A 19,290-nucleotide genomic window follows, 5' to 3' on the forward strand; every position below is an offset into this window, starting at 1 on the left:
TTTTAAAATTGCAAAACATAACTGTACATCCAGGAATGTTCATGGGGGGACGTAAAACAATCGTTACATTAAATGTGTTTGCTGTTATAAATGAATACGGAAATTAAAATTTACATTTATTTATATATATCTGTAATCATAAATTGTTAAACTGCTTGTTTGTATTTATCAAAGAATAACGTATTTATAGCAAAATTATTTTATTGAACATTTTTGTTTTTATGTCATTTAACAAAAGTATTTTTAGTTTAGTGTTTAAACAAAATTTTCAGTTTTTTAATATACATATTTGAAACAAATTATATTCATATTTATGTATAATGATTAGAAAACCTAGAAAAATTACTAAATTTATGCAATTAATTTAATACTAATATTTAATAACTTTTCTATTGTTAATAATTGAAACAAACATGAAGCGATTTTAAAGTTATTTACTACAAAAATTGTAAAAATTTTAATAAATTAATAAAAAATAACCATACTTATATTCCCTTACAACATTTTCTTCATATTTTAATGTAAGTTTTCGAAAATATTCGCACGCAGGTTTTTTTAAATATGTATTATATTTTTGAAATTATAGAAAAACAGTAAAAAAAATAATATACATATGTATTTGATATAAACAAAGTTTCGAAATAATTAATTCTTATCAATCAATCAAATCCAAATAAGCTTTTTTGCTGGAATTCATGTGTAAAACATGTTTAATTCCAGTCATACATTAACAATTCCATTAAAGCAATAATTAATTCGTTGTCTTAATTCCTAAGTACTGCAAACATATTGACTTCATTCTTACTGCAACTGGCTCTACACACTGGAATGACCCGATTTCAAGCTGACAAGGGCTGTCAACTCAGCAACCATTGCTGCAACAACAACAACTAAAACTTCCTTATGGAATCATTCAACATATCCTGAATTCAAAGCCATTAAATTTTTCTTCAATTAAAATCTATTCAAAAAGTAAATTTTTTCAATTAATTTTGTAAGCGAAAAAAAAACAGAATGAAGAAAAAATATTTTAATTAGCAAAAATGTAATCATTTAAATGTTGAATGAATTATGTTATAAATTAATTCAACGATTAATGAATTATATTTAAATAATAGTCTTTTAATAAAGCTTAAGAATTAGATGTTGGAAATGGATTTATGTAATTAATGATTGGAATTTTTTAATTCCCAGTTCTAATTTTAGTGAATTAATCTCAAATTGAATTAATTATTTCGAAGCTCTGGATATAAAACTAACCCAACGCCCCAAAAATTCAAGCACTTGAACATTTTGTTAGAATTTGACTTACCCCCATTAACATGAAGTCTGTTTATGTCTTTACTAATAGTTATAGGGTGAATTCCAAAATGTATGTATGCAATGCAACCTTAAAATGTCGAGCGATTCTTAATGCAACCGTGTAAACTTTGATAATGTTTCATATCGCAAAATGTATGAAAAAGTAAAAACAGGCATGATAAGTTTCTTTTTTTAAATTTTAACTACGCGTTTACATGCTTTGTCTTGATAAAGATATGACTGCATTGCATACATACATTTTGGAATTCACCCATACTGTCGGTTTAAAATATTTTTGTATGAAAACTGTCAGTTTAACTATTAGTTAACACATAACCAGACTTCGTGTTAATGCAAATATAATTATATTTTCAACTTAATAAATATTTGTAAAAAATTAAATATTTTTCAAACAAAAAACATATGGCTTGAATTTATGATTTCTTTTAACTGGAGAATGCTATTGATATAAAGTACAACTATAATTCAATTCATGATTACACTTACACTTGAATTCCAGTAAAAATTCTTATTGGGAAAAGGACTAGAAAATTTCATAAATTCTGTGACTAAAATCGCATTTCTAAAACAATAAATAGAAATTATATTACACACTGGTAATATAGTTGATGTTAATTCTAAAAGCGACTACGATAAACTGACTCTCTGCAACCTGCTGTCACTATTTATGTACAGTGTCATCTTCTAGTAGTTTCATGAATTATAAAAACTAATGTCTATGGTTCAAAAACTATATCTGAAATCGATCGAAATTCATCACTTTCAAATCGTTTCATTAATTCCTAAATCAATAGTTTTTTCAGTCATTTTGTTGATTTTTAATAAAATTTATTACCTGGAGGCTTTCAGAAAAAAAAATGGAGGCATGAAGAACATCGGAATCTGATGATCGGATACAAAATAATATTAGGAGTCAAAGGAATATTACCTAATTTAAAATTATTTGTTTAGCATAAACTCAGTTATTTTCGTTTTATTCATATTTTTATTTAAACATAAATTTTTAAAAAATTTTCAGCTTTACATCGATTTAAAAGAGAAGTTCTCCAATTTGTTTACATTTTGTAATTAATATTATAAATTAAACCAGCAGGGTAAATCCGTAAATCGATTCGAAAATGAAAATGTTTGAATTTGTCTGCAAAATACATCCTAATTCCAAAGTGGTTTCTTTCGAATGGTATTATGGAGTAAACCTCAGTTTTCTGGCCGTTTTAAATATGGAGTTTGTCTTCATTTTAGACATTTTTGTCATGAAATACATAATTATAAATATTTCATTTATTAAAAAATATGTATGCATATTTTTGAAATAAAATATTTAAATTTTCCAATATAAATTCTTCATAATAGAACTTATAACCGGTGTGTTGAATTAATTAAAAAATTTGTTACATCATTTAGATTAAATAGTATTTTTTTGTTTTTAAAGAAGTTTTCTAATAATAGAAATTAGCAATTTTAAAATTTTTCATTTTAAGTAAAAATTTAGTTAGTTAGTTCTATAATTTTAACCATATAAGGCTTATAGTTAATTTTTAAATTAAATTTTGATCTTAAGCATAAGATTAAGTTAGATCTATAAAATGCCGTATATGATGAGAAACTGATTTTGATATTTCGATGTGAAATGAGTTCAAAAGGATGCACATCCAATGTTAGATAGTTATTTAACTTAAAACTAAAGCACTGCTGTATCTACATTTTAAGCCGAGCCCTACTATTGAAATCTTAAATTTATTTATATTAATTTTTTAATATTAGTTTTTGTTTTAGAAAATTCATGATTAATGGACGTGTTTTTTTAATAAATATGATGATTTTCTTTTGTGATGAGTACAAGTATAATAAATATTTTCTTTATAATAATGTGATTAATAAATCTATGTTAGTTAAATGTATTTATAAATTAAAGCTTTTACAAAAATATCCCAGCAAAAAATAATGGAAGTGCATCTTTACATATGACATTTTAATCACATCTAAAGTTGCAAATGAATCTTTTCTACCTCTGAAGATGTGATTTTAAATATGGGTATTTGACACTGAATTATAAATATTTCGTTGATGTAATTGTTTCCTACATTTTTTGAATTTTTTAAAATTTATTAAAACCTGTAAAAATTGGTATACAAACAATTTTTACATTTTTTAATCATTAAAATTAATCAACCATTGTTTCATAAATTTTATAACTACATTAAAATCAATTCATAAATGCTCAATTACATCACTTTTTTTCTATTATTTATATTTCCATCCAAGATGCCAAAAAATATAGGTATCCACTACCTACATTAAAATAACACCTTAAAATCGAAATTTAATCGCATCGAAAGCATCGAATTTATTAAGTAACAAGTTGTCAAAAATGAACAACATCCTTCCAATGACAAGCTTATGTAAAATTCATAGCTTTTTCACCAAAATTGGAAGTACATCAAGCATGCTATTTGTTGTGAAAATTCTGCATCTTCTTCCTCACTTTTTTTGCTGGGATTAAATGAAATCCATTTCAATGATAATTGAGACCTCTTATGAATACATATGAGTAATACACACATACACAAATAAGAAACACCCACCCACCCAATTTCATCCACCAATTAAACATTCTATGCATACTAATAAATTTTCTTGGCACTGGCTGTTTAACCGAACTCCAGTTCGGCCATTTGCTAGCAAACACAACTAGAGGCTTCCTCGCCCTCATCGACACCATCTAATAGTTCCACTTGGCCGGCTACAATCTGGAAACCATGTTGTTCCATACTGGCTTGCAAGTCCATTTTTGAACGATTCGCTTCTACCAAGATACGTGAAATGTCTTCAAACATTTCGTCAATGCCTTCGCCGGTTTTACAAGAAGTCTTGTAAGTGGCACTGATAAGGGTATGACACTGTTCACAAAATGCCTCCACCTCAGCGTCAGTGACTTCTGGTTCCCGGCCTTCCAGGTCGGACTTATTGCCGCATATGAAAATTTTTGCATTTTCAGCATATGTTACAATATCCAAGAGATGCTGTGATAAAGAGTGAAATGAGGCTGCGCTATCTAAAGCAAATACCAAAATAGCACCTTCAGCAAATTTGTAATAGGATGAGGTAACCGAAGCTACTCGCTCCATACCGCCAGTATCCCATAATTGTAACTAAATGTAAAAAAATATATATTTCCATTTAGCAAGTTAATTAACTACCCACTCATTTACCTTTATTTGCTTGTCATCTATCCGGTAGTCTTTGTCAATATGATCTAAGCCCAGCGTAGACTTGCGGTCAGTATCCGTCACAAATGTATTATTGGTAAAACGTCGAAACAAAGAACTTTTTCCTACACCATAATCACCGCACAGTATAACCTTTTGTTTTGGTATTCTTACTTTGGCCATTATTTTCTTGTTTTACTAATAAGCCAACACCTTTTCTTATTGATTTAAGAAATATTTCTATATTTATTTATACAAATTGTTTTTCTTGTTAGCAGTAAACTGACTTTAGGTGGTTTCCTTTATGCCACTGCGAATACAGCAATCAAAACAAACAATAGAAAATAATTAGGAAAAAATGTATTTACTAAAACAATCACAATAATAGATGTTATTGTGAATTGTTGACGAATATATATTATTGTGAGTAAAGTACCGTTAAAATGAAAACCAATAACAAAGTATAGTCGTGTTCGCGTACTTGATAATTTGTAGAAATTATCATTGGAAGTTACGGGATTCCGTTCGTTTACTTTTAAAAACTTGTAACGAGAGAGCAAGAGAGTGTTAAAAGTGACTGTTCGTATATAGAGAACATGATAAAAATGTCCAGTAAAAATATCAACATAAAAAATACGTTTAAAACATATTAGGTATGTTCGCGTACTTTCCAGTAAAAAATATCAAGTAACTTTATTTTAGAGAGTAAAAATAAATTACTCTCAATCTGAAAAGTAACAAAAAGAGTACGCGAACAACAATTTGTAAAAATTTATTTTGTACTATTTTACTTCTTTTCTTTGCAAAACTTGTAAATTGTATTAATTTCAACTTTTTAGTTTTGTTTGCATTTGCAAACATATGTTTTAAACGTTTTTTTATGTTGATATTTTTTACTGGACAAAAAATGTCGAGTAAAATATATTATGTTCTCTATCTTCGAAATGTCACTTTTAACACTCTCTTGCTCTCTCGTTACAAATTTTTAAAAGTAAACGAACGGAATCCCGTAACATCCAGTGATAATTTGTACAAATTATTACAAATTATCAAGTACGCGAACACAACTATTGTTGCAAAAGTAAACAAAAAAGTTGAAAATTAATACAATTTACAAGTTTTGCAAAGAAAAGAAGTAAAATAACACCAAATAAACGTTTTAAATTGGTTTATAATAAAATACAACTTATTTTTACAAATTGTTGTTCGCGTACTTTTTTTGGATATTTTTTTAGATTGAGAATAAATTATTTTTACTCTCTAAAATAAAGTTACTGGATATTTTTACTGGAAAGTACGCGAACACACCTTATTATTTAGTTTGAATTATTATAATAACATCTTCAATTTTGCCTGAAAGATAACGTATTTGTTTTCCTTCTTCTTCTGGGCATAAAGACGTACTCCTCCGGTCTATAGCTATATCCTAGCTATAAAAACTTGTTTTATATTTCTAAATGTTTAAAGTTCCATTATATAAATTAAAAATACCCTTTTTGAGTAACAATCTACCATATTTTATTTTAATATAATGGTATTGAAGCATTTTCTAAAAATATCCACATTGTTTAGATAAAGTGCAAAAAAATATACATACATACATATATGAGAAAAATCAAAAATTTTGGAGAATCGTGGAAACTGAATTTATGTGGCTTATATTTCTTTTGTGTTTCGAAATTAGAAAAAATATTGACACATCTCTGTAGACAAATTTGGGGTTACTAAACCTTTTAAAGTTATGATCAGTTTACAGTTAAAAACTTAAAAATTGTTTTTTCATTATTTGATACTCGCAGTTTTAAAGTTACAAATTACATCTACTATAAATTACAGCGCTAGACTTTGGACATTTTAATATGCAATAAATAATGGTAGTAATACTTTTTGGCATAAAGTTTTTTACAGATTTTTTTTAAATTTTACAGTTTTTTCAATAGATCGCTACAACAGCATTTAAAATATGTCATTTGCTACAGACTTATGAATTTCTTGTTGATGTCAGAGCTCTAGGAATGGAACACGACCATTACAAACTTTCCGTATTTTTTTGGAAAATGTAGTATGTTTTTCGCAGATATTTTGATTTTAGTATCAACACAGATAATGAAGATAATTATATTGAGGTGTCACACAGTGGTATAGAAAAACAAGTAAGAGGTCTTTGAAATATCTATCATTAGATATCCATATTGTCTATATTAATGGCTTAGTAATCAAGATATTGATTTGATTTCAACAGACAGACTGACGGACATGGCATGGCATAATCGACTCCGCTATCAATAAGGTTCCAGAATATATAGGGTCACATAGTGGCGCAGAATCAAAATTTTTTGTATATAAATCTGGCATTTCTTAACATTTTAAAATATCAATTTTGAAATGCCTGTAATTCGGAAATTATCAGAGATAAATAGATTGTTTTTTCAAGAACTAGCCGAGCGCTTTCCAAAAATTATAAAAATCTTTGAAATCGGATGGGAAACAAAAAAAAATTGGACGTGTTAAAATATTTTACATGTCGAAGGAACCCTACTTTGAGCCCCCATAGCGTCGCCCCTGGATCACTTGTAGTGCCCATTTTAATAACTCGAATACTCCTTAGCTACGCCCACGACATTTATCCACGAATTTTATCCCTAACGGACAATAAATCTGTAACTTCTAAACCCTTAGTCCGATTTAAGTTTTGAATTTTCACCTAATGGGACCACCAGGTGTCCCCAAAGTCGGACACGTCGGGTATTTTCAATTTTTAAAACGATTTTATTTCTACGTCTGTGTTCGATTTCAAAAAAATTACATATATAGTCTCGAGCGCTACAAAAACCTCGTCGCAGCTATCAATTATCTCTTATAAATTACCAGATATTCGCATTTGAAAATTAAATTTTCACCATTTTTACCCATTTTTTTGATAACAGCTTAACAAGAATTTTACATAAAAAATATGAATTTTTGGATGGATCTGATCCTCTCGGTATCAACAATTTTCAATTTTTTTTTCGTTTTAAATATTTAATGTGAAGTAAGCTTTTCAAAAAGTATAAATTTCTTATACTTCTTCTTAGAAATTTTTTAGATAACTGAAAAAGAAAAAAAGTACTTTTTCCCAAAAAACTATGGAAAAATCGCCTTTTTTAAATTCAAATGAATATCGCTTTGGACTCAGTCATGATTTTTAAACAGTTATTTTTTTATTTCACACATTCAAATATTTCATTAATGGCCTAAAATCTGAAATAATTTTTTAAAATATTTTAAAATTTTTTTAGTATTTTATTTGTATATTTTTATTAAATTAATTTAACAAAAAACAAAGGACATAATTAATTAAATTCTAAAAATGAGAAAACAAAATTAAAAGATTTCTTTATTACGGCATTGACAAAACAATGGAAACTTAGGTATTATTTTAACAAACTTTGCAATAACTCAATATTTTGTTGGGTATCCCTTATTTTTTATAACTGCTACACATCGACGATGCATTGAACCAATTAAACAGTCAATGGTCTACTTTGAAATATTTTGCCATTCCCTTATAACCGCCTCCGATAAATCTTCCTTCCTGGTGTAATTTTGGGTCCTTATTTTACGATCTACAATTTCCCATAGATTTTCTATGGGATTGAGATCTGACGATTGGGCAGGCCAGATCGACTTCAAAACACGTACCTCGTTGGATTGTAACCACTCGGTTGGAATCTCCAAACTAGGGGCTTATTTTCCTCAGCGTATATACATAACATCGTTTAATATTGTTCTGTATCCTATACCTGTCATGGTATCTTTTATAATATGAATTGGGCCCATACTTTGCCCTGAAAATCATCCCCATACCATAATATTGCCACCGCCAAACTTTATAGTCTTATTTGTGTACTTTGGATCTAATCTTTTTCCCTTTGGCCGTCTTACAAATGTTCTCCCATCACTGCCTCTTAAATTGTATTTGGATTCGTCGGAAAAGAGGACAGTATTCCATTTCTGTATCGACCAGTTTAAATGATCCCTGGCAAATTGTAGACGAGCAGAACGGTTCTTTTTAGAAATGAGTGGTTTTTTCAAAGGACTTATTTCTAATTTTAGGCTATTAATAACCTCTCGAGGAGTTATTTTTTGGGAATTTCTTGAACTCTCTCGCTATTAAATTATCTTGTCTAGGAGTAGTCTTACGAGGCCTTCCACCTAAATGTTGAGTTTTTACAGAACTCAGCTGATTTATTTATTGAATATTTGTCACAGATACTTTTTTGTTTTAAACCAGCTTTAAAATCGTTAATTATTTTATTTTTTAAGTCTTCACAAATCTTAACTTTGAAAAAAGCAATTATGCGAAAAACTTAGAAAAAGAAATTGTGAAAAATTACCAGAATTTAAAAATAAAATAAAATAACTGTAAACAGGATGCTTTTTACATCGTTTTTTTAAATATAATTTTCATTTTACACTTCTTTCTTGCAGAAGTTTAAAAGTTTCCATTGTTTTGCCAGTAGCGAAATAGTGAATATTTTTAATTTTGTTCCCTTTTTCAGAATATAATTATGTTGTTTGTTTTTCAGTTAATTTATATAAATAAAACTATACATATGGAATATTTGGAAAAGTTTCCATGTCAACCACTGCATATTTGTTATTAGTCCATAAAAGGAAAAGTAGAGAAAATCGGGTATAAATTTAGAAAATTTAATTTCTCCTAAGCTATAGGAAATAATTGAGATTTTTTTTAGTGCTCGACGAGGAGATTCGATGAAGAAATAGGAAAATTGAACATACCCGAGGTGTCCTACTGGCCGCGACCCTGGTGGACCCATGAGGTCTAAATTGAAAACTTATATCTATTAATTCAGAATTGGGACTTACCGTAAAATGGGCAAAGTTCGCGGAACGTTGCCTGGTGATTTGACAAAACAAACTGAATATATGACAGCCAATTCGATAGATTTAGTTTCAACAATGGCTGCTATCAACTGTCAAAGTTTATTTACATACATATAATTATAATTAATAATTATGTATAATAAAAAAACTTAGTCACTCTTTTATACATACATATATTTTGAAGTAATTTCCGATAATTTTTTAATAATTCCTGGGAATTTCATTAAATTAAAAATTTACGAAGTCTCTTATCATAAAATAAACTCTCTTTGAAAAATGCTGACAGGCTTTTAAATAAACAGTTATCACTATATTTCTAACGGTTAACGCAGCATATCAAACCTCTATTACACTCAAACACACAGCTACTCCAGCCATAGAATGTTATAAAAGCCATTTACAAGTCGAATTGTTTAGCAGAAGGCTACCAGCAATAGGGGCTTTCGCAACATTATTAACTCCGCCACCTTCACCCATAACAAACGCCGAAAAAATAAAAGTGAAAAAAGAACGTGATCGAATTGTTTAAATAAAAAGAAAGAAGACAACTTAAAGAAAGAACCCATCATGAATCGTGGTCAAATCTTTGTGTTGTTAGCTCTATTAGCAATTGCCACCACCGTCTGTGGTAAGTTGGTCTATTTTTGTGCTCGTTTATGTTTGTTTTTGGAAATTAAATGAATTGAAAGTGAGAATAACAAACGAGATTATTAAATAAAATCCAAAAAATAAAACATAAATATCATGGGAAAAGTTTAATGACTTAAGTGTTCTCATATATGTTTAAAAAATGAATAAATTTAAATAATTATACGAGAAAAAAACCAACAAAATATAGTGTAAACAAAAGTAGAACACGATTAATAAGCTGTGGGAGTTTTGAATAATAAAATAATGCTAATTAAAATTCAGAGATAAAAGAAAACTAAACACTACTAAATAATAATTAAGCCAATATAAAATGCAAATTCTATAAAAAAAAATTTAAAATGTTCATTTAATTCACAGTCACAGTGACAATTATTGAGAACAAATTTTGGAAAATCATTTTGGTGAAATAAATAATTTATTTTTAACTGACTTTGTGCCAGTATTTTCCCCCTTTTAAATCATGACTTTATCTTATTAATTTATTGCTTTATTAATTTCGTTTTTAACTGAAATGTCTTTAACCGAAACAGTAGCAAATTCTTAAAGTTCTGATAATATATTCCACTTCCAATGTACAAGTGTGTATATAATCTATAGTTCTTAATAAAACCATCAAATGATTAGATTAAAATCAATACTAGTACTTAGTATTGTATGAGATTTGATAAATACTTGTAAGTACATACATATAGTTTCTAGAGATACATATTCATACATAAGTACGTACATAGATTTCAATTGAAAGTGGGAATTGAAGATTAACAAATATATATGTACGTGTGCTAAACTTTATCAATTGCAAATAATTGGACAATAAATTACACAAGCCTTTCAACTGCCAGATTATTTTGCTTTCATTTTGGATAACCTATAAAGTTTGACGCGAATTCGCCATAGGGAGAACAAAAATGTTTGACAAGGCATCGGACCTTACCCGTTCCTCAATCGCTCAATTTCTATTGATTATATAAACTCCGATTTTTTAATCAAATGGTCCTCTTGGCGATTCTTAGCTATTTCGTAACCAAACTATTCAAACTTTAAATTTTGTTTGGAACACATTTATACCAAACTAGTTGACCGCACCGGCTTCGCCCGGTAGCATTTACTAATGTTAGTTCTCCAAGTTTCTATAACCCACATACACCTGCCTGTTCTTATTTATTTGCAAATAAAATATCTAAATTTGTACTGCATACTTTAGGGAGCTTTTTTATTACAGTTGACTGGACTCAAAAAAATCCGAGTTTTACCCGGAATTTTTGATACTTTTAGGTAAACAAAATTTAAATTTTTTTCCAATTGTTTTTTCGAATTTTTTTTTTTAAATTTTATAATTTTTTTTTTTAAATTTTTATTTTTTTTTAATATGAAAAAAAAATCGGTTTAAAAAATATTTTTTCCGATTTTGACCCATTGTAGGTCCAACTTACTATGGTCTTATATACGTCGTTGCACAGGTTTTTGAAATATCTATCATTAGATATCTATATTGTCTATAATAATGATTTAGTAATCCAGATATGGGTCAAAAATAGGTCAAAAATCGAGGTTGTCCTGGTTTTTTCCTTATATCTCAGCCATTTGTGGACCGATTTTCTCAATTTTAATCAATAGTGTATGTAGTGTATGTATTGGGGGCTTCGAAAGTAGATTTCAACAGACAGACAGACGGACATGGCTTAATCGACTCCGCTATCTATAGGGATCCAAAATATATATACTTTATAGAGTCGGAAAATTATATTGTGGAAATTACAAACGGAATGACAAACTTATATATACCCTTCTCACGAAGGTGAAGGGTATAAAAATACATATCTATATTGATCCTAGAACCAAAATGAGGACCCTATAAAATTCTAAGGCGATCTCGATATGTCCTTCCGTCTGTCTGTTTAAAACTCGATAGGACCTAAACGAAAGGAGCTTTTCCACAAAAACTATCTATTGATAAGGTTTGTTCGGTATTTGTTAAATGGGCAATATCGGTCCATGATTTCACCTAGCCCCCATACAAATGCCCCCCCGAAATACTGTTTGAGCAGTCATAAATATGCTGATTATGCGACAATCCTGATAAAATTTTGCACACAATTATAAGTACTCTGAAATTAGACTGTAAAGTATGATGAAATTCGGGCAACATTTGTCCCTAGTCTCCATACAAGGTCCACCTCAGAAAAAGACTTGAACATTCATAATTGTCTTCTAATAACACTGTCCAATAATTGAGACTTTTTGATTGGAACAGAATAGCGACCTTATAATTCTGAAATGGCATGTTGGGTTCATCATTTTTGTAGAATAAACTTTTTTTTTACAGTTGGTCAAGTTTTAATTTTTTGATCAAAGGGAGCAGTATACTGAAAAAATGTTGTAAGTTAATGTCTAAGAGAATTCTTATTGTCAGAGTTGTATTGTGGAATTTTATGGGGATCATTTTTGTGGAAGATCTTTACCCTCTAGCTCCTCTCCTTAGGGGTCAATTTGACCCTTTTTTCGAGAAAATTAAAAAAAGTCCTTTAAAAAAGGACACTTAAGATTTAAAATATTTGTCGAAAATTTTTTTCCGGAAAATATCAGTGGGGGTCACCAAAGATGTAAATAAAGAGCTTTATTTGCAACTTTGGTATCTTTGATCTACTCAACATGCCCTTTCAGAATTATAGGGTCACTATTCTGTTCCAAAAATGCTGTTGGACAGTGTAATTAATGTCGTCGTAAGCAAGCAAGTTTTATATGAACCTAAATCTTTCTACCAACTTTTATGAGGATCGGTCCATAATAGACTCTACTCCCCATATAACCCCTATGCCAGAAAAATATTTTATTGTCAATAACTAATTTATATACTATAATGATATTAACTTAAATTTCGAAATAATAATTCTGTGTACAATTTTAACACAAACATTTTCGTTTCGCTTATCTCCCAGCAATAAATTTCACTGACTTTAACCAAAATCTATAAACGGTGAATTTAGCACGTTAAAAATTATAACATACTATTAAAATAAATTTTATATTCCCATAAATAATGCTTACACGTTTAAACGTTTAAACACATTGTATGGCTGAAATATTAGAAAAATAAACTTTAGAATAATTTGTAATGCATTTTTAAAAATAACAAGTAAGAGTATTATAATCGGTTGTGCCGAATTGTATATACCCACCACCAATATAATATAGCCACCGATTGTAGCGCATTTTGTATAAACATATTTATCTCTTTTATTCGATTTGGTTAGTTTTATATTTTCTATTACTAGAAATTGTCAGCGGTAAATTTCATCTTACTAGATTCATGAATTTAAATGTTATTGGGATCAAAATATGTATAGTGGTACGAACAAAGTTTTTCATATATTTTGATCCAAAAAAACAGTTCAATCAATTTTGTTTATTTTGGTACATATAAGTTAGCTATAAATAACTATTTGTGCTAATAGCCTCCTCCTAGTTTAGGCCCTATCACGTTTTAATTGCTTTTATACATGGACGGGCGGAGATATTGTTCTAAAATCTTTTTCGGTTGGACAGAGTTTGCCCATTTATAATAGCAAGTTCTGATTAACAGTCCACAGTGCGACAGAATCAAAAATTATAAAAATAAATGTGGCATTTCTAAATGGCTGCTTCGATCAGGATAAAATTTGACGTGGGCGTAAACAAGGAGTATTCAAGTTTAAGTTTAACCCTCCGTTACTCGCAACTGATCTGGTTGATACAGGCAAACATTTTTTTATTGAACATTTTTTTAATCACCCTAAATTTAAACTATTTTTTGATAAAATAATATTTTTACTGCAATTTTTTTTATATTATTCTTTTAAATACATTGCATTTAATATTGTTTTTATGTTTTCGAAATAAAAAGTGAAGAGATTATTTTCAAACGCGCCTTTTATTATTGATATCAATTTGATACATTGCGACTAGTCACGATTGAAAATGATTGCGACTAACGGAGGGTTAAGACGCTATGGGGACTCAAAGTAGGGTACCTTCGACATGTAAAATTTTTAAACACGTGCCATTTTTTTGTTCAAAGATTTTAATACTTATGGAAAGCACTCGGCTAGTTCTTGAATAATCATGCTTGCGTGTGCTATTTATCTGTTGTAATTTTCGAGTTATAGGCATTCAAAAATTGAAACTTTAAAATTTAGACATACCTAGGTCAGCTTTTTTAAAAATATAGGGCTACTTTTGGACCGCATGGAGTCGATTTTATTTTTGTTATTTAGACAACTACTATTATATTTAGAGTACGCAGATATTTTTAAGAATAAAGTTTTATTGAAAAATTAAAGTTTTCAATTTAATATTTTGTAATAGAAGTTAAAAGAAAATATTTGACAAAGAATAATAACAAGAAGTGAAACGCTGACAAAAAAAACCTAAGTCGGTTGTCATAAAAAACCTAACTCTATGCATGTATTGGTAACAGTTTGTTCATATGTATTAGTTTTCAAACCACTTTCACCACACTCCTCAAACACACAGAGTTGTAAAAAAGCGACCTTAATACAAAATTATAACAAAATTGTACTACAATTAAATTTAAAAAATTCAAACAATTCTCAAATTATTTAATGTATATTTGAACTGAAAAGATTATATAATTAGATTTTTCAGCTTTTTATTCCATAATTTCTGCAAAAATTAAATCTATTTGAATATTTTATTAAATTTTAATACTAAATTTTACAAGTGTGTTTTTTTCAGTTTTAATTTCAACACCCAAAAATTAAAAGTCAAAATAATTAAAAAAAAATATTTTTCGTTTGTGCGAAATATACATGTTTCGGTTATTTTAATGGTTTATATGTGTGGAAAAAAATAAAATAATATTATGTGTCTGTGAAAAAGTGTGTTAGAATTGCAAATTTATTGCAATTTTCAAGAAAAAGTTTTGAAGTCAAATCTCTCTCTCAAGTGTGTTGAATTCACATACTACTTGTATGTGAGAAGAGAGAGAAGTTGTTGTTGTAGAAAAATTGAGAGGCTTCCCTTCTTGTTATTCTTTGATATTTGAGTTTATAATAATAAAAAGAACAACATATGTGATTGAAATACAATTATAAAATTACAAGTATTATAATAACAAGTATAACACAACACCCCCTCTCAATCACTAAGTTGTAGATCTTTTCGAAATTTAGTAAATTTTGTTGAATCCAATGCTTTGGTGAACAAATCAGCAAGTTGTAATTCTGTTGAAATTGGTTCTAATTTAACTATTCCTTTAGAAACGTAATCACGCACGAAGTGAAATTTCACATCAATATGCTTGGACCGTTTGCTTTCTGAGTTCTTTGCAATTCCAATACATCCTCTATTATCTTCATAAATAGTCACAGCTTTGTCTTCTGAAAGTATATGAAGATCTATTAATATACCTCTAATCCAAATAGCTTCTGAAACTGCATGACTAAGAGCAATATATTCTGCTTCGCTAGATGACGTTGCTACCACTGTCTGTTTCTTACTGCTCCAAGATATTGGACAACCAAATACTTTGAAAATATAGCCGCTAACAGATTTTCTATCTTCAGTATCTGAAGCCCAATCAGCATCTACAAAGCCAATGACTTCATTATCATCTAGATTTCTTGAATAAATAAGTTTCAAGTCCTTTGTGCCTTTGATATAACGAACTATACGTTTTAAACTTGTCCAATGACTATCACTGGGGTTATTCTGAAATCTACTCATATAGCCGACCTGGTAACATATATCTGGACGAACACTTAACATTAGGTACATTAAATTTCCTAACATTTCACGATACGGGCTCTTAGTTGGTTCATTTGAATTATTATGTGAAAGACATAAAGACTTTTCCATCGGGGTTTTTGCTTGGTTACAATCATTCATGGAAAATCTCTAAAGTATTCGTTCAATATTTGTATGTTGACTTAATTTCATAACACCATTTGGACGATCGTATTCAATTTTTGTTCCCAAGTAATATTGAAGAGGACCGCAATCTGACATTTCAAAAGCTGAATTGAGATCCTTTTTGAGATTTTCAATGACATTAATATTATCACCAGCGATTAGGACATCATCAACATACAACAGCAAGTATATAAAGTTGTTATCATTAAATTTGGTGTATAGGCATGCATCATATTTGGAACGAATAAATCCTAACTGGATCAGAATATTATTAAATTTTTCATACCAACATCGGGGACTTTGTTTCAGTCCATAAATTGATTTCTTAAGTTTGCATACAAGATCTGGAGAAAATTCAAGTCCATCAGGAATTTCCATAAAAATATTTTCTTTCAAAACTCCATACAAAAAAGCTGTTTTTACATCGAGTTGATGTAAATGCAAACGCCTTTTAACACTTACTGCTAATACTATACGAATAGTAGATAGCTTTGCTACCGGCGAATAAGTTTCTTCATAATCTACGCCTGCCTTTTGGAGAAATCCTTTTGCTACTAGACGTGCTTTATATCGAACTGGATTTCCATTTGAATCTTCTTTAATCCGAAAAACCCACATAGATTTAAGAATCTTTTTATATTCTGGTCGTGATACTAATTTCCACACTTCATTTTTCTTCATTGATTCTAGTTCATCTTTAATAGCTTCCAACCACTTAGATTTATCAGGTCTATTTCCAACTATAGTCAGAAATTACAGTATTTGCGTTACCTGTAATGTAACCTAGAATTTTATTTTTCAATCTTTCGCTTCTTCTAGGTTGGGGATTAGTTGCTTCTACATATTCGTTCTCACAAGAATCAGAATTATCATCAGTTAACAAATTCGAATTTGTATTAATATGTTCTTCATCCTCTAATATAGAGACTTCACTACCATTATCATTCGAATTATCACGAATATGTTCTTCTTCACTATATTCTCCAGAAACGACACTGGCATTATCAATATATTCAAAGGATTTCAAACCAATATCTATTATGAATCCAATATAAATATAAAAAAATTGTAAATTTTTGCTGTTTTTTGGGCGAATAGATGACTTAAAAATTTTTTTTTTGGTAAAAAAATGTTCTTTAAGAACATATAACAATTTTATGTTTTTCTGTAAGGTATCTTTACAAAGAACATTTTGGTTTAAAAAACATGTCCCATTTTTTGAATATGTCGTCCCTACGCTCTTCGAAATTTGACCTATTTCATTTCCATTGATAGCATTGTAGACTTAGAATCTAATATCTGTATGTGGAGTAATAATTTATCAGCTTATTAACCTTTATTTAACTGTTAATTTTCAGCTAAAACCGGCTATGGTCCTGGTGAGCAAGATTGGGGTTTTGTGGACGTTCGCAAGGGTGCCCATATGTTCTATTGGCTCTACTACACCAATGCAAATGTTACCAGCTACACTGAACGTCCTTTGGCTATATGGTTGCAGGGTGGTCCAGGCGCCTCCTCTACCGGCTATGGTAATTTCGAGGAATTAGGTCCTTTGGATCTCGATGGAAACAATCGTACTTGGACTTGGGTTAAAGATATGAATGTTTTGTTCATCGATAATCCCGTGGGCAGTGGTTTTTCATATACCGACAGTATTTTACAATTGACTACGAACAACAAACAAATTGCATTGGATTTGGTGGAATTCATGAAGGGTTTCTATGCTTTGCATCCAGAATTCCAAGATGTACCATTGCACATTTTCTGTGAAAGTTATGGTGGCAAAATGGCACCAGAGTTTGCTTTGGAATTATACTATGCCATACAAAAGGAAGAGATCAAAAGTAATTTGACATCGGTGGTCTTGGGTGATCCATGGACTTCACCCATTGATTCGGTAATGGCTTGGGCTCCTCTTTTGTTGAATATGGTAAGTGTGCCAGATTTTAAAAAACTAATTAAATGAAAACTTTATAATTATTTTATTCATGTTAGGGTATTGTTGATCAAGATGGCTATGAAAACATTATGGTTTCGGCTAACAAAACTAAGGAATTGGTTGAAGGTGAAAAATGGACTCAAGCCACCATGCAATGGAGTGCCACACAATCGGTTTTGCTTAGAGAATCTAAAGGTGTTGATTTCTATGATATTGAAAAGCCCACCAGAGGTGATGCCTACACACGCATGCTGCTCAGAACAAACAATTATCAAGGTAAAAAATTATCAGTTAAATAAATAAAATCGTCTAATTATATCTATATCATATAACTCTTTAAAATGTTTAGAACTCATGTATCGTACTTTGGTGCATTACGATATTGATGAGAATCGTGATCAAAAATTACAAGATTTAATGCGTGGTCCAGTTAGCAAAGCTTTGGGTATTCCCTCCAAGGTTAAATGGGGCTCTCAAAGCAGTAATACCTTCTCGCGTCAAATGGGTGATTTCATGAAACCCGTTATTCATATTGGTAAGTGGAACATTGATTGTATAAAAAGCTTTTTACTTAGTATAATTTATTTATTTAAAATTTTCCTTTTTAGTCAGCGAACTTTTGGACAACACCAACTTGAAGGTAGGCGTTTTATCTGGTCAATTGGATTTAATTTGCGCCACTCCTGGTACCGTTAACTGGATTGAGAAAATGCAATGGAGTTATCGCGATGAATATGTTAAGGCTCCCCGCTTGGGCATTAGTGTTAATCGCATTTTGGAGGGTTACGAAAAGTCTGCTGGCAACTTTACCATGTTCTGGGTTAATCGTGCTGGTCATATGGTACCTGCCGATAATCCCGCTGCTATGAGTCACATTCTTAAGAAGTTTACCAATTATGGTCAATAAAATATTATTAAATAATTAAATAAATATAGTAGTTTACCAAAGAAAACAATATAAAAGAGTTTATTTCCGTTTAAAAAATAATAGTCTAATATGAAAAGTAAATTATAAAAAATCTTTCAAAATAATAGTCTTTCCATGATGTAATAAGTAAGGTGAGAGCGTTTCGACAACAAACACAATATTTCTTGTTGACAAGTGCATAGGTTTTGTCAAAATTGAATTTGTCAAATAAAAAATAAACAAATTTTATTTTGGCATCTTTTAGATTTTTTTAATGGGATGTTTATTATTTAAGTTCAATTTTATTGATACTCACCTTATAATTTTGTATCTTTTATTTATTATTTTTATTAACGTTGATTTTAGCAAAATGTTGCTTTTCAGAATTAAAGAGATTTTAATTTTTGTTAGAATTTTTAAATTTATTATATTTTATGTCAACACGCAATGTAAATAGGTCAGGT

The 19,290-nt window shown here is 29.4% G+C and overlaps 2 protein-coding genes across 2 annotated transcripts; one reads left to right on the plus strand and one right to left on the minus strand.

Annotated features, from left to right (window-relative positions):
- Window positions 1-3,890: 3,890 nt before the first annotated feature.
- On the minus strand, window positions 3,891-4,833 carry RabX6 (RAS oncogene family member RabX6). Its single transcript, XM_065499745.1, has 2 exons — window positions 4,536-4,833; window positions 3,891-4,475 (listed from the first exon to the last, which is right to left on the minus strand). The coding sequence occupies exons 1-2, from the start codon at window positions 4,713-4,715 to the stop codon at window positions 4,002-4,004; spliced, it is 654 nt and encodes a 217-aa protein (XP_065355817.1). The 5' UTR covers window positions 4,716-4,833; the 3' UTR covers window positions 3,891-4,001.
- Window positions 4,834-9,875: 5,042 nt separating this feature from the next.
- On the plus strand, window positions 9,876-18,862 carry LOC135950257 (retinoid-inducible serine carboxypeptidase-like). The gene is made up of 5 exons (XM_065499798.1): window positions 9,876-10,047; window positions 17,339-17,910; window positions 17,976-18,195; window positions 18,269-18,454; window positions 18,528-18,862. Exons 1-5 carry the CDS (start codon window positions 9,987-9,989, stop codon window positions 18,824-18,826), a joined length of 1,338 nt encoding a protein of 445 aa, XP_065355870.1. The 5' UTR covers window positions 9,876-9,986; the 3' UTR covers window positions 18,827-18,862.
- Window positions 18,863-19,290: the final 428 nt, after the last annotated feature.

This window comes from Calliphora vicina, chromosome 2 (genome assembly GCF_958450345.1).
Source record: "Calliphora vicina chromosome 2, idCalVici1.1, whole genome shotgun sequence".
In the NCBI taxonomy this organism is placed as follows: domain Eukaryota; kingdom Metazoa; phylum Arthropoda; class Insecta; order Diptera; family Calliphoridae; genus Calliphora; species Calliphora vicina.

Coding starts and splice junctions, on each gene's coding strand:
- RabX6 (XM_065499745.1), bottom strand. CDS start 4,715: ATGGCCAAAGTAAGAATACCAAAACAAAAGGTTATACTGTGCGGTGAT. Junction 4,476..4,535: donor TAGATGACAAGCAAATAAAG/GTAAATGAGTGG, acceptor TTTTACATTTAG/TTACAATTATGGGATACTGG.
- LOC135950257 (XM_065499798.1), top strand. CDS start 9,987: ATGAATCGTGGTCAAATCTTTGTGTTGTTAGCTCTATTAGCAATTGCC. Junction 18,196..18,268: donor CAGAACAAACAATTATCAAG/GTAAAAAATTAT, acceptor TAAAATGTTTAG/AACTCATGTATCGTACTTTG. Junction 18,455..18,527: donor GAAACCCGTTATTCATATTG/GTAAGTGGAACA, acceptor TTTCCTTTTTAG/TCAGCGAACTTTTGGACAAC.